Here is a 16681-nt window from a genome sequence, read left to right on the forward strand (position 1 = left end):
ATGACACCCTACATCACTTTACTGATGATTGAAGGTAGACTGATGGAGTGGTAATTGGCTGAGTTGGGTTTGTTCTGCTTTTTGTGCACAGGACATACCCAGGCAGTTTTCCACTTTTTCAGATAGATACCAGTGTTGTGACTGTATTGGAACAGCTTGGCTTGGGAATCAGTAGGTCTGGAGCACAAGTCTTCAGTATTCTTGCTGGAATGTTATCAAGTCCCATAGCCTTTGCAGTATTCAGTGCTTCCAAATATTTCTTGATATCATGTGAAGTGAATCTAATTGACTCATCACTGGCATCTGTGATGCTGGGTACCACAGGAGAAGGCTGAGATGCATCATTCACTTGGCACTTCTGGCTGAAGATTGCTGTAAATGTTTCAGCCTTATCTTTTGCACGATGTGTTCAGCTCTTCCATCATTGAGGATGGGAATATTTGTGGAGCCATCTCTTCCAGTGAGTTGTTTAGTTGCACACCACAATTCACGACTAGATGTGGCATGACTGCAGAGCTTAGATCTGATCCATTGGTTACGGGATTGTTTAGCTCTGTCCATCACTTGCTGCATATGCTGTTTGGCATACAGTAGGCTTGGTAGCTTCACCAGGTTGACACCTCATTTTTAGGTATGCTTGATGCTGCTCTTGGTATGTCCTCCTACACTCTCCATTGAACCAGAGTTGGTCTCCTGGTTTGGTGGGAATGGTTGAGTAGGGGATATGCCGGTCATGTTGGAGTACAATTCTATCCCTGTTGATGGCTCACTGCACCTCATGGATGCCCAGTGTTGAGTTGCTAGATCAGTTCGAAGGCTGTCCCATTTAGCATGGTGATATTGTCATGCAACATGGAGATTATTCTTAAGTGAAGGTGGGACTTTGTCTCCACAAGGACCGTGCGGTAGTCGCTCTTACGACTACTGTCATGGACATTGCATCTGCAGCCATCGTATTGGTAAGGCTGAGGTCATGCATGTTTTCCCCTCCTGTTGGTTCCCTCACCACCTGCCGCTGACACAGTCTACCAGCCATGACGTTTAGGACCCGACCAGCTCGATCAATATTGTTGCTGGTGAGCCATTCTTGGTGGTGGACACTGAAATCTCCCACCCACAGTAATCTTGTGCCCTTGTCACCCTCAGTAAATCATTCAATCATTCTGTCCAATACAGAAGAGTACTGATTCATCTGCTGAGGGAGGACACCACATGGTAATCAGTAGGAGGTTTCCTTACCAGGGTTTAACCTGAAGCAATGAGACTTCAAGGGTTCCAAAGTCAATGTTGAGGATTCCCAGGGTAATTTCCTCCTGACTGTATTCCACTGTGCAGCCACCTCTGCTATGTCTGTCCAGACAGTGAGACAGGACACACTCATGGATAGTGATGGTGATGTCTGTAAGGTATGATTCTATGACTATGCAATGTCAGGCTATTGCTTGACTAGCCTTCCCAATTTTGGCATTATCCCTCCGATGTTGGTAAGAAGGACTTTACAGGGTCAACGGGTTATTGTTTCCAGTGCCTAAGTCGATGCCAGGTGGTCTGTCCGGTTTCAATTCTTTCTTGAGACTTCACAGCGATTGATACAACTGAGTGGCTTGCTAGACCATTTCAAAGGGCAGTTGAAGAATCAGCCACATTGCTGTTAGTCTGGAGTTACATGTAGGCCAGACAGGTAAAGATGGCAGATTTCCTTCCCTGATGGACATCGGCGAGCTAGATGAGTTTTTCCGACAAACAAAAATGGTTTTATGGTCATTAGTAGATTCTTAATTCCAGATATTTTTTATTGAATTCAAATTCCACCATCCACTGTGGCAGGATTCAAACTTGGATCCCCAGAATATTGGCTGATTTTCTGGATTAATAGTCTAGCCATAATACCACTAGGCCATCACTTCCCCTATGTGAACTTCAAACAACCACAACTCAATCCTGTATTGGTAAATATTGTTTAATTAAAATGCTGTAGAATCATTTTTCCCTGCATTTTTTCTCAAAATGAATTTAGTTATAGATTAAGCATAGCAGTGCCCTTATCAGACATCTGTAGCAGATCAGTCAGTAAAGCCTATTGGAAAATTTATTCTTAAGCTATTACATAAATATGTGCCTTACCTTCTAAACCTTCTAAATTTATACTATCAGTATGGAGTATTTTGAACAGAAGAATAATAAAAATTTTAAGCTCTGTAATTGGGGGCCTAGCATCTTAAGGTCTTTATTCCTTTATTCATTCACGGGATGAGGGTGTTGCTGGCTAGGCAGCATTTATTGCCCATCCATAATTGTCCATAGTTACCTTAGGCACATAGGAGGGGGAGGCAATGGCCTAGTGGTATTATAGCTGTTAATCCAGAGATCCAGATAACATTCTGGGGATCTGGGTTCAAATCCTGCCATGGCACATGGTGGAATTTGAATTCAATAAATATCTTGAATTAAGAATCTAACGATGACCGTGAATCCATTGTCGACTGTTGGGAAAAACCCATCTGGTTCACTAATGTCCTTTAGGGAAGGAAACTGCCATCCTTATCTTGTCTGGCCTACATGTGACTCCAGACCCACAGCAATGTGGTTGACTCTTAGCTACCCTCTGGGCAATTATGGATGGGCAATAAATGTTGCCTAGCCAGCAACACCCTCATCCCGTGAATGAATAAAGGAATAAAGACCTTAAGATGCTAGGCCCCCAATTACAGAGCTTAAAATTTTTATTATTCTTCTGTTCAAAATACTCCATATTGATCGTATAAATTTAGAAGGTTAAAATTCTGTACTTTTTTAAATAAAGGAAGCATTATAATTTATCCTCCTTTCAGCATCAAATGTCTATTCTAATGGTAGCTATAAAAGAAGATTCCAGACTGCACTTCCCCAAATATGAAAATATAAGAAAACATTATCCTTCAAAAAGTAACTAAACAAACAGACAAGCATACAAACAATCCAAAATTTTCAGGTCAAAGGACTTTCATTGGAGCATCATGATCATTCTCTGATGAAGGAGCACTGATCCAAAATGCTAACTCGTTTCTCGCTCCACCAATGTCACCTGACCTACTGAGTTTTTTCCCAGCATTTTCTGACTTTACTTCAGACTTCCAGTACTTGCTGTTTTTCAAAATGCAAAATACTAATTTTAGGTTATATGAACTTAAAATAAGTACTGTCATGCAGAAGATCAGAATTATCACAAAGGAAGACTTTTTTCCTACATCTCTCCAATATCTCAAAGGATATTGGCTAGAAGAAGTGGGAAGACCTGATGTAATACATATATCCATAGATTTTTTGAGTATAGGTCTATCTTTTACCCTGCAAACATGCTCAAACCAGCAAACTCACCGCTGGTGATGAGTGCTAACATAACTTGGGAGGTTTGCCTTAAACAGTACTGTTGCATTCCTGTTTTTCTCCTTTTCAGAGAAGCCCAAAATGCACCTGAAACAGTGAAGATGAAAGTTTGCTGAGAACAGGATCAATATACAAAAATCTTTCAATAAAGCAAGGCAACTGGAGCCAGAAGACCACTAGATATATCCAAAGCTCTGCTTCAAGGATGCTTGCCAGTGTGAGATGAAGGCTCTAAGTAACAGTTTGGCATCTGGGAGAGATGTGGTCTGGTCAAAGTTGATACCAGGTTGGCCACAGCCACAAACATTGAAAACAACATACAAGGAGACTCGATAACCATTTCATACGTTGCACTTGTGCCAGATCATGCCTCTCAAAAATTGGTCTCTTCAGCCATCAGCAAAAGTGTGCTTTATGAAGCTATGAAGATTTGCTGCATGTCAATTATCTTGTAAGGATGTAGATGGGTCAATGGATTAAATGCACCATAAATAAACAGAGTCTGTCAGGATAACATGTGCAGTCAAAACTATAATATTGATCAATTATATATGTTTTTATTCTTAATTTAGTTAATATTTGCAAATGGAATTGTGCTAGTTTTAGAAAACATACAGAAGGATGTCAAAGTAATAAAGTAGTAGGTGATGAAAAGTGATGAAAAAGAATTAATGCTTTCATTGCCATAACATTGGACACAGCAAAGCCTATTTCGAGAAATTAAATTGGAATAAATTGCAGTAATAGGAAAGTTTAAGGAGATTTCAGATAAGGAAGCAAAAGGCAAGGAAGGCAGAGTAGCCATGGTACAAACAGAACATATTTCCTTGTAAAGTGCTATGAATAAAGAAAGAAACGGCTCAGGACAGTCATGAAAATTCTTATTCCAAGATGGACAAAGAAAATCATACTATTGGAGGTTCTGAATGTTTTATCTCAAAAGGGGAGCTATTTCCTCATGCTTTGAATCAAGGATGCAAACCAAGAAAGATATTAAGAGACACTGGAGCACGTCAGCCACTGTTGCTGGCAGATGATGCTATTTGTCTTCCAGAGCAGTTCGTGAAGGAGAAAATATTAATTGGAGGTATTAATGGAGGTTATGAACATGTTTCATTATACAAAGTTAGACTAGAGAGTGACTTGGTAAATGAAGAAGCAGTAGATAGAGTAAGGAAATAAATTCTCTACAGAAGGAATTAACTATATTTTGGGAAATGACTTTTCAGGTTCAAGCAAGGGTGGTTGAACAACAAATGGAGGTAGAAGAAACTGTAACATTGTAAAAAAAAGAACATTCTGGTTTGTTTCCTGACAGTGTCGTGACTAGGTCTCAGGGCCACAAAATTAGACAGGAAGGAAAGAAGTCTATGATGCAGAGATATGATTTGGAAGTGCAATTATCGGATACAATTTTTGAAAATATAACTGAAAAGGATGAAGGCAAAGAGAATGAAGTTTATATATTTAGTTTAAAAAGGAATAAAAGAAAAGAATTGCAACTGAAGAGTTATACATAATAGCCTACTCAGAAACTGAATCAAAACCCTCATCCAAGCAAAGTCTTAGTGACGAAATGGACATCACCTCATATCAGCCATAAGAACGGATAGTGGTCTGAGGGTTGGTAGTTCCATCTGTGTGTATAGTGAAATTTTACAAGTGGCTCATGAAATTCCAATGCAGGTTGCTGAAGTAATAGGTAAAAACAAGGTTAAGTATTAAAATATTTTTATTGGCCAGGATTAATTAAAAATGTGGTCCCTTTTTGCCAGACGTGCCATACGTGTCAGGTAGTGGAGAAACCCCAACTCTCAATTATACCTGCATCTTTAATTCCAATACCAGCTTTTAAAGAAGGCCTTGTGTAGGACTCCTACCTAAAACGAGGAATAAGAACCAGTGTCTTTTCACAATAATGGATGTTTCCACAAGATTTCCTGAATCAGTCCTTTAGGAAAAATTGTGGTAAAGTTGTAGTATAAGTTATTTCAGTTTTTTTTTAAACAAGACATGGATTACCCAAAGAAACACAATCAGATCAATGATCAAATTTTATGTCACAGATATTCAAAGAAACGACGACTAGTTTGGGAATTAAATAATTCACATCTCACTCACAATGCATTGGAAAGATGACACCAAAATTGTCAATTTCAACAATGTCAGAAACAACTGCAAATGAAAGTCAATCAAAATCAAAAAGATTAGGTTAAAGTTACGAGTTTTAAAGACCATATCTTTTGTAATATCTAACGTGTTCTAAATAATTCCTTAAGTCATGAAATTTCAGTCTGTCATTGTGGTTGTAATTCCAGTCTACTACAAGAAGAAAAAGTCTCAGATTCTAGTATTTCATGCATTTAATTCTCAGTATTATAGAGCTCTCTCACATAAAATCATTTTTTAATTTTAATTTTTAAAACACAATAACACTTGTTACATTTCATTTCTGTTTCATATTGAGGAGCCTTTTAATATTAAAAGTGATTAAGTACAACACAAAATGACTGTTGAACATGACCAGGAGCAGGGAGTGGATACCTGTGCCAAGAGCTAGCATCATTTCTCCACAGGTGTGATGATAAGGCTGGGACAAGATGGTGAGGTCACAGGTGAGTGAGAGTGAGCAAGAGGAGGTGGATGCTTCAAAACAAAATAAATTATTTTTATTTTGTCATACAGGCTACCTCATTTTATATCCATTGTTAAACCGGCAGCTACTTAACATCACTTGAGAATGATGCAAGCTTTATTTCTGCCTTTGCACCACCTACAGGTAGTGTTCATAGGTCACTCTGCCTTTAATATTTGGCATAGAAACAATAACGAACAGAACAAAGCAACGTTAGATTGCTACAGCATTATACTGTCTTTTTCGAAAGGAAAATCTGGCGAGGGACTCCAGTTACAGACAGGCTGGGGCTGTTCTCCTTCAAGCAGAGAAATTTCAGAGATTTGAAAGAGATGTTCAAAATCATGAATTAGTGTTGAAAGTCAATCACATAATAGCAGCCAACTTTTTGACAAGTAAGAAAGCAGGAAAGATTTTTTTTGAAACAAACAGAACATGCTGGAGAGTCTGCGAACTACCACAGTAACATCAAAAGGACTCCTTGCACAGAATGTAACAGCATCTCTCTCTCTCTCATTTCCAAATCAAGTCTTGTACTCTATTACTGTATATCTTGTAATATATCACAGACATGGAGAATTTTAATTGAAAGGAATTTCAAGTACCATAGAACCCATTCTGGCTTGAAGCTTGAAAAGAGATGACCTCCAGAAGGGAAAAAAACAGCTTACAATCAGCTGCAACACCACTTGAACTCAAGATTTATAAAGGAACACTGAAATGGGATAATTCTTTTTACTTATATAATCTTTAACCTTTCACAATTCCACCTCCTCCAGTGTATAACTTCCTTTGCTTTTACACCCCAATGTGGAAATTGGGACTGCATTTAGATGTAGTGGGAGGGAGGGGAAAAAATACATACATTGGCAGCAATGGTGAAAAATCATAAATAACCTTTTACTTTTGTAAATATATGTTAACTTGCACTGTTAATGTCTGCTGTAGTATAACTTTCACCGTTGGAACTCATTAAGTGGGAGGTGATGGCCTCATGGTATTATCACTAGACCGTTAATCCAGAGATCCAGATAATGTTCTGGGGATCCGGGTTCGAATCCCACCACGGCAGATGGTAGAATCTGAATTCAATTAATATCTGGAATTAAGGGTCTAATGATGACCGTGAATCCATTGTCGATTGTTGGGAAAAACCCATCTGGTTCACTAATGTCCTTTAGGGAAGGAAACTGCCATCCTTACCTGGTCTGGTCTACATGTGACCCACAGCAATGTGGTTGACTCTTATCTGCCCTGTGGCGTTTAGGGATGGGTAATAAATGCTGCCTACCATGTAACACCCTCATCCAATGAATGAATAATGAATAAAACTCATTAAGTCACACCCATGTGAGAGATGATCAGTCTTTTCAGACATCCAAAGGATGAAGAAAATTATAATGACCAAGTGATGCTCATTTATCACAAAAAAAGCAGCTGTTTGAGTGCAGATAGCCTCAGACGTCAGATATTCTTGAATCGTGACATGGAGTGCTGCAGTCAAGATATTGCATTCTAAAGTGGACAATACTGAGACTAAATTCTACATGCAGGAAATATCCCAGAGCATGGCCTGCACATGTCATTCCATACTTAGTCCCACATGTGAAAATATGGAATCAGAGAAGATTCCACATATATTTGCAAGGAAAGTTTTATTTTATATGTCAGATTTTAAAGAGAGCACACTGCCATTCAAATTAGGGAGATGATATCCAATCTCCCTCAAAGCACATTGGACTGCTGAAAAAGGTATATAAAGCATTGCTTCTTGAAGGTTTAATGCTGTCTTAAAGAGCACTCAAGCATTTCAGAGCAATTTGGCAATCTACGCATACTGAAACATTTATATGTTCCTGCTGATAGAACGATCAAAAGGTGATTCTGTAGGATTCCTCTCACCTTGCTGGTTATTGTGATGATCTCTAATATACAGATACTTGCATGTAAAACTATAAGACATTAAAACAGAAATAAGCCATTTGGTTCATTGAGTCAACTCTGCCATTCAATGAGATCATGGCTGATCTGATAATCCTCAACTCCACTTTTCCATCTTATTATCATAACCCTTAATTCCTCAACTGATTAAAAATCTGTCTTCCTCAACCTTGAATATACTTAAAAACTCAACTTTGACAGCCTTCTACAGTAAAATATTCCTCAGATTCACAAACATTTAAGACAAGAAATTTCTCATTTCTATCATAAGTGGAAGATCCTGATTCTGACATTATGCTCTGATCCTAGATTCTCACACAAGGGGAAACAATATCTTGGTATCTACCCTAACAAACCCCCTAAGAATCTTATGTTTCAATAAAGCTACCTCTCATTCTTCTAAACTTCATATGAGTACAAGCTCAACCTGTTCAAACTCTCCTCATAATAAAATCCCCACAGACTGGGATCGACCTAGTGAATCTTCTCTAGACAGATCCAATGCCAATATATCTTTCCTTAGATAAGGGAACCAAAACTGTACAGTAGTAAAGGTATGGCCTGAATAGTGTCCTGTATAGTATTAACAAAACCTATTTATATACTTTATTTCCTTTGAAATAAAGGCCAACTGACCACTTGCCTTCCATATTATCTGCTGAACTTGAATGCTAGCTTTCTACGATTAATGCATAAGGATTCCCCAAATCCCTCAGTGCTGGAATTATCTGCAGTCTCCCTCCATTTAAATAACATTCAGATTATCTAACCATCCTGCCAAAGTGGAAAACATCACATTTTCCCGTATGATATTCCATCTCATTTACCCTGTATCTATTCTTCTCAAGACTGTGTCATCCTCACTACTTGCCTCCCTACCCATTTTTCTGTCATCCTCAAACTTGACAAAAGTACATTTACTTCCCTCATCCTAGTCCTTAATATATATTTTATATAATTGTGGACATAGCACTGATCCTTATGGCACTCCACTAGTTGCAGGCTACCACCTGGAAGTGCCCTCTTCATCCCAACTCTGTCTTCTATTAATTAGCCAATCTTCTATCCATGCTAATATACAATCCCCAACAGCATGGTCTCTTATTAAGTAGCCTTGTGTGGTAACGTACGAATGCCTTTTGGAAATTCAAATATATTACATCTATTGGTTCCCTTTTATCTATTCTGCCTATTACCTGCTCAAAGAATTCTGATAAACCTTTGAGACTCGATTTCCTCACCATGCTAACTCTGCTGGTTATAGTATATGTTTCTAAAAGTTTTGCTATTATATCCTATACAATAGTCTTGAACATTTGCCCAATGACAGATGTTAAGCTAACTGGTCTGTGGTTACCAGACTTTTCTCTCCTTTTTTGAATAAAAGTGTTCCATAATTACTGGAGAAAGTTCCAGATTAAGGATTCTCAGAAAATTACTACCATCGCATTCACTATCTCTGCAGCAACTTCCTTTAAAATCCTAGGATGCAATCCATCAGGTCCAGGGGGCTTATTAGCCTTTAGTCCCATTTTTTTCCATACTATTTTTTCTCCAGTGGCAGTTATCGTGTTTACTTCCTCGCTCCACTTAGCCTCCGAGAAATGACTCTTGGATCCCCCAGACCTGCCTCACCTCCAATGTTACCTTTCCATCCTTGATCACAGACCAAATTTACATTACATAATCTAAGGGATGTATCTGCCTCTTGGAACTAATTGTCCAGGTAACTCAACCCCTCCCTGACATGGTGCAATGTCTTCACCTCAGACTCCAGCTCAACTTGCATCCGAAGTTGCGAGAGCTACAGATACTTCGACAAACGTATTCACTGTGGATCACATTGGTGTCCAGAAATTCCCACATGTTGTAACTGCAACACACCACCCAACCTGCTGTCTCTATCATATTTAAGTTAATCACTGCAGTATCCTTCCTCTTTCTACTTGAGCAATTCCCATTCTTTTACACTTCGTAGTTTTAAAAAAACACCAGTAAAAATCTTATACCTAACAAGCACTTTGTAAGAAAGAGAGACAAAAATAACTCAAGACCCAAACAGAAACTGAATATCTTACTTTTACTTAACAGACTAGAAATGCCCACAAATCAGCAAGAATGTTTTGGAAAAAGCAACCATTATCTCATTTCTTCCTCCACTTAACCCTTTCAGGGGTTCGAAACCCAGCATTCAATCGTAAGTCGCACTCTCAAGTGCAAAGTCATTCCTCAGAAATGTTCCGAGGAAGGGTCACCGGACCCGAAATGTTAACTCTGTTTTTACCTTCACCGATGCTGCCAGAACTGCTGAGCTTTTCCAGCAACTTTGTTTTTGTTCCTGATTTACAGCATCCGCAGTTCTTTTGGTTTTTATTCAGTTAGGTTCTGTCTGGCTGTTTAGTCTCTGTGAGGCATTGATCTGTCATACTTTCTTGGACAGTCTTCTTCAGCAATGCCCTGATCTTCAGCCTGAATTTTATCCCCAGGTGACTGACGTCATTTCCACAATTTGCTAGGACAAGAGGGCATAGCCTCAAGATTAGAGGGAGCAGATTTAGGATTGAACTGAGAAGGAATTTCTTCACCCAAAGGGTTGTTAATCTATGGAATTCCTTGCCCAGTGAAGTAGTTGACGCTACTTCAGTAAACGCTTTTTTAAAAAAGGTAGATTTTTTTTGAACAATAAAGGAATTAAGGGATATGGTGAGAACGCGGGTAAGTGGATCTGAGTCCACGAAAGGATCAGCCATGATCTTAGTGAATGGCGGAGCGGGCTCAAAGGGCCAGATGGCCTACTCCTGCTCCTAGTTCTTACGTTCTTATGTTCTAATTTGTAGCATCCAGGACATTTACAGACAAAGAACAGGTGCACGCACAGTTTCAAGTCAATAAAACAGGTAACAGCCATTCTCTGGTTCTTTTCTCAGAGTAATGTCTTGATCGATCAGATTCTGTCTTGTTGGAGATGGATCCCTGCCTAATGTTTGTGCAGTTCAAATGATATGTGCTCTTATCAGCCCAATCCAGACAGATATATAGGTCTTGTTGCATTTGCTCATGGATTGATTTAGTATCCAAGGAATCATGCAAGCTATTGAACATTGTATATATTTGCTAATAATTGCACATTCTAATTTTATTATGGAGGGAAGGTCATTAGCAAAGCAGGTGAACGTAGCTGGGCCCGAGGCCCAGGACATTAGGATAGTTTTAAGATATCAAGACAAGAGAAGTGTGTAATCTTGAAATATTTCTTCCGAATAACAAGATGCATTTTCCTCAAGTCCTGGACTTTAAGTAGTTCAGCCATCAAACTGGTGCTGTGATTCATCAGACCGACAGTAGTTGAAGCTCCAGAATCAGAATGATGGACCCACAGCGAGCTAATGGTATGCAATATTTGTCCAATGTTTGACCAAAAACTGAGCTTGTCTATCAATAAAACCACTAACATTTACAAAGTCCAAACTGGTCAGAAATATCCTGCCTTGCACCAAATATTGCATACCCATCAGCACCATCTTTGCTGAATTACAGTGGCTCTCATTTCCTAAGACATTACATTTAAGATCTTTGTCTTTTTACATACTTTCATAGTCCTGAAACACCTATTTTTGCACTTTCCTGCAAGACAAATGTCCTCCAAAAAATGTTGCTCCCTTCACTTATATGCATTCCTTTCCTTTGACTTCCTAGGTGGTCCCACTGTCTGACACCTTTCTGAAATCTCTTTATTCTTCACCTCTCAAAACAGCAAAAGCCATCCTGGTCATCTTCCTAATCTCCTCCTTCTTTTCCTTGGTATCCTTTCGCTTACGTATATTTGGGGAGTGCAGATTACTCAAGAGTTAGTTATTTTAAACACATGCCCCCCCCGCCGACCCTGATTACTGACCAGAAGCTGAATGCTGTGTTGAAAACAGAATAACAATGATAAGTGCCCGAATACTTAAAGAGAATGAGGTTTTATTTTAGAACAGAATTCCTTAGTAAATATTAAGAGATCCTTACTTGAGACGACTGGCACAGTCCCTATAAATTAAAACAGCTAAACAATAATGAAGAACTTTAGTAATTTCTTTACCTTTATAATTGCTTCTTCCATCAGTTTCTCCTGTTCTATATCATTTATTATCCTTTGGAAGCGCTTCATTGGTGCCATTTCATCAGATCTCAATCTGGTCAATATTGACTTTTCTTTTTCCAATTTTTGAAGAAAATGTGCAAACACTGATTTATCATCAATCTCATTTTCCAAAGGTAGGCTCTCTTGATTTTTCACAAATTTAGTTGGGCAATAATAAGCCTGTTAATTATAAAGAAAGAAGTGTACATTACATAAAGAATTTCCTCCTCCAGATACAGATATAGAAAATAAAGTAAGTCAACTTCAGATGTCAAAATTCATTTGAATGGTATCTGTAATTCCAATGATTCCCTGGATTAATAAGAATTTAACTGTTTACAAGTGGATATAAAGTTCTCGCACAAAGATGTGTTGTATCCAAACCAGCATGGCTATATATAGAAATAGGGGGAAAATAAACAGTCCTGGATCTTCCAAGCAGACAGCAGACAAGCTGAAATAGTCATTCGGACCCACTATTTTGTCTACAGACTAGTTCTTAATAGTCAGGGATAGGTTCAAATCCTACCAGAAGTCTGCTAAAAGCACATGATTTTTAGCCATTAGGTCATTTTCATAATTATTCACAGGTCCAAAAGCAGGCTTACATGAATCTGTGAAGTATGTCAGTGGTGGAAGTGGAAAATTGTGAAAGGAAATATTAACAGACCAAATAAACCAAAGTTAACCATTCGGAGACAAAATCCCCAGAAGTGTTAACACAGCATCAAAAAAAAGTTCTATTTGTAGTCTTTGCCAAGGTTGAAGCAGAAGACTAAGAAGCAACAAGTAAAAATTAAAGGAAATCCTGATGTAAGCACAAATCTGTAGGCAAGTGGTTCAATAAAAAGTGGTGAAATAAAGGATGGTGCTGCACCAAGTGTTTTCAAGGAATGCCCTCTGTAAACTCTCCCACACAGTACAGGCTTGTGATCTCTATTTGACCCAAACTTCAGGTTTGTAATCCAAAACACTGCCCTAGTTGGGGAAATCAGAGATGAGGAATCATGAAAGTGAAACTGCCATCAAGAGTGAGGGTTGTTTTTAATAAATATGTATGGAGAAAAAGGCATAAATTGATATCAAGGTTGACAATCCCTTCAAAGGCTTTACTGACACTGTGTGAATAGTGTGGTGCCACCAAGAAAGGCTCTCTCAGGGCATTTGTTCAGTATGTGGGCAATGATCTGGCTTGGATGGCCATTGTCACAATTTGAGCAACTCCTCGAATTCCACATGTGGTACAAGTTACCACATCAGCCCTAGCCCACCCTCATCTTGATGATGGTGTTCAAAATTTCCATGGAAGGTTAAATTAACGGGAGTGATGAGATCACAGGTTTTATCAGGCTACTGTTGGTGATGTCCACAGTCAGCCCGATGGTGCACCATCGAGAGGGGAATCGGTCATCAGATCGTTGAGTGTGATGTGTTCCAGTAATAAACATGGAATTTTAGTTGAGTGCATGATTTAGTTTGAAGTTCCGGCATGTGAGTATGTCATTAGCAGTCAACCAGTATCACTTTTTAAGGAGGACAAGAAAACGTCCCATCTGGAAATAGGGAAGAATTTTACATCCACTTCTATGGCTAAAAACTCACAATCCCAAAACAATTTATCATTCTTGACCATACATTGACCTGCTTACAACACCTCCAGTACACCAGAACCAAACTCAAGACAAGAGTGAATCTCATCCAGAAACTGGCAGATACATTCTGGGGAAATAGAACTGAAATACTCTGCATGGCTTTACCATCTGGAGCTGCAAAAGCTGCCATCCTGGTCTATCCAACAAGAAGCAACTTAACGGAGTGGTCGAGGCAGAAATCATACTATCTTATTTGACAACTTAAATTAGGACCTCTATGTAAATTATGATTGCTTGAGAGGGCCCCGTATCCTGAAATCTTCATCCTTGCTTTTACAGCTCTAGACATATTCTAACACTTCTCACGCTAATCTCCCAACATATATTTCAATCAAAACCCTGTTGCCTGAGTGCTATCAGATATTAAACACACTTGAATGAATGAATGATTTTACTGTCAAGCGTACTTTACAGTGTAAAATACAGTGAAAAGCTTCCTCTGTCACCATGATCCGGCACCATTTTGAACAGTTTAAGAGTAATTTAGAAAATGATAATAGCTAAAAAGATCTGTAACCCTTCTGCCACCGCTTCGGTGCTGCCAACACCAGTCACCACCAATGTCAAAGTTGCCGCTCCTCAAGCATCATCTTTCACACGCATTGATGTCAACTTCTGTGCTTACCCCTCCACCAGCCGCCTCAACACCACTGCCAGAGTACTGCTCCGGGCTCACCAGCTGCCTCGTCACCGTCTGTCTGGGCCCCACTCTGGGCTTACCAGTCCCCTCACTGCTGCCAGTCCTGCTCTGGGTCACCAACCACCACCACATGATTTCAGGATTCCTCATCCAGACCCCAACAAAGCCACCTACCTCAATGCTGACGCCATCAATGCCACCACAATCGAACTCTCCCCAGAAGGTAAGTAGAAGCAAAAATTTAAAAGAAATAAAAAGAAAAGCAGATTGAGTGGACGAGGCCCTATGCTCTGCCTACTCCACTGCCATCTTGGTATGATCATAGTTCCCATGGCCTGCTGGCTGAAGAAAAGTTACCTGTAAATTAAACAATCATAACGGCTCACCAAATGTATCTAATTAGTTCAAGCTAATGGTTCAAAGTTATCAATCCATGCTATAGTTGTCCAGGAAAGGGATTATTTGGTGGTGAAACTCTGTGGTGAATTGCTAAAGTATCTGATCTGAGAATTTTTAATTAAAAATGATGGTACTGCATTGCCAGCATCACCAACACCTCTCTGATTTATATCGACATGAACTTTTAACTCACAAAAATTTCCAATGTGATATTTTTCACATATATACACATATAATCACTCTTCCTAATACCTAATCTCCCCCTTGCCTCCAAAATATGTTCTTGACTTTGACCCTTCATACATCCCAAGAGTGCATTTTGGTGTTCCCTCCTGAATATCACGCCCCACACCCTTGCCCATCTGCATCTCGAACACTTCTGTTTCCAAGGTGTTGGTCACCCCTCCTGAAATATGTATTTTCTTAATCACTTTTTAAGATTGAATATCGGGGCAAATAGAAAAGGAAATTATTTTGAGAACCAGGTACACCCTCAACATTTCATCATAATGCGCACTACCTCCCTTGATCAAGGTAGGCTTGTCCAAAGAGTAGGTGAGCTTTACAGATTCCTGGCACAACTTTTTATCTGGCTTTGGATTAGAAAAGTGCCCTAACTGGTCTCAGAATTCCAGCTCCCCATCATACGAATTCAGGTCAGATTCGGGCAGCAGGACCATGGCTCTTGTGATACAACAACCCCAACTTTCTCTCACACAGAGGTTGCTGGAAAATCTCAGCAACATCTGTGGGGAAAACTTCCGAATCTTCGCACCCTGTCACCAGAGGGCACTAGCTGCCTACTGCAATAGATACTTAAAGTATGCTCACTATATAAAATCGTTAGCACTAACGTTAGTAAAATAATTTTGAGATCTTGATAGAGCCATGCAGTAATTCCAGTCAACAATCAACAAGTGGCAGAACCCGTGAACTGTACATACATATTTGCGACATTCCCCCCTCCCATCAATACTTACCATCTTTTACAGTGATGGTGTATAACCGTGTTTTATAAGTTATAATTTCTACACCTACAAACAGCCAAACTCTCCCCCGAGGCGAGGACCGTTACCCTGGAAACGCCTTTCGGCGCCTTTTCTCACCACTCAATAACAGCCACTCCGATTGGTTCAGACACACTTCTAAGGACCGTTACCCTGAAAACACCTTTCGGCGCCTTTTCCCACCACTCAATAACAGCCGCTCCCATTGGTCGAGACACACTTCTACTGTTGTTAGGGTTCATTCGCAACGACTTTGGTGAGTCTCAATAATTAGTTCAATGGCATAAGTTGAAACAATTTAAAGGAAAATGATATTGCATTTATAAATAGATCATTTTCAGTCAAATCACACATTCCCATACAGTTCAAGAAGATAACTTTCGTCGTCGATTCAAATACACGTGTCACATTCACAAATTTTATTTTGAAGCTAGGTTGAAACAACAACTAGTTTGGAAACAACAAGAATTCAGAACTACGTTGAGATAATAACCATTATAAATAAAGAATAATAAACATAGAATAGAATCGCCTGAGAAACCCCTCCACTCTTCAGAGAATCCTCTTGAGCACAGATAGTAGGAACTGCAGATGCTGGAGAATCTGAGATAACAAGGTGCAGGGCTGGATGAACACAGCAGGCCAAGCAGCATCAGAGGAGCAGGAAAGCTGACGTTTCGGGCCTAGACCCTTCTTCAGAAATGGGATAGGGGAAGGGGGTTCTGAAATAAATAGGGAGCGAGGGGGAGGCGGATAGAAGATGGAGAGGAGACAGACCGGTCAAAGAGGCAGGGATGGAACCAGTAAAGGTGAGTGTAGGTGGGGAGGTAGGGAGGAGATAGGTCAGCCCAGGGAGGACGGACAGGTCAAGGGGGTGGGATGAGGTTAGTAGGTAGGAGATGGGGGTGGGGCTTG

The 16681-nt window shown here is 39.6% G+C and overlaps 2 protein-coding genes across 2 annotated transcripts in view; one reads left to right on the plus strand and one right to left on the minus strand.

Annotated features, from left to right (window-relative positions):
• tex9 (testis expressed 9) overlaps positions 1-3755 on the plus strand; it is a 125099-nt gene extending 121344 nt beyond the window's left edge. The window contains exon 12 of the mRNA XM_048615981.1: positions 3437-3755. Coding sequence (XP_048471938.1) covers positions 3437-3457 — 21 coding nt within the window. The 3' untranslated portion in view covers positions 3458-3755. The remainder of the gene's footprint in view (positions 1-3436) is intronic.
• mns1 (meiosis-specific nuclear structural 1) overlaps positions 1-15902 on the minus strand; it is a 34837-nt gene extending 18935 nt beyond the window's left edge. The window contains exons 1-2 of the mRNA XM_020515676.2: positions 15740-15902; positions 12027-12248 (exon numbers count right to left, since the gene is read on the minus strand). Of these exons, the coding sequence (XP_020371265.1) occupies positions 12027-12248; positions 15740-15742 (225 nt within the window). The 5' untranslated portion in view covers positions 15743-15902. The remainder of the gene's footprint in view (positions 1-12026; positions 12249-15739) is intronic.
• Positions 15903-16681: the final 779 nt, after the last annotated feature.

This window comes from Rhincodon typus, chromosome 33 (assembly GCF_021869965.1).
Source record: "Rhincodon typus isolate 14 chromosome 33, sRhiTyp1.1, whole genome shotgun sequence".
Lineage (NCBI taxonomy): Eukaryota > Metazoa > Chordata > Chondrichthyes > Orectolobiformes > Rhincodontidae > Rhincodon > Rhincodon typus.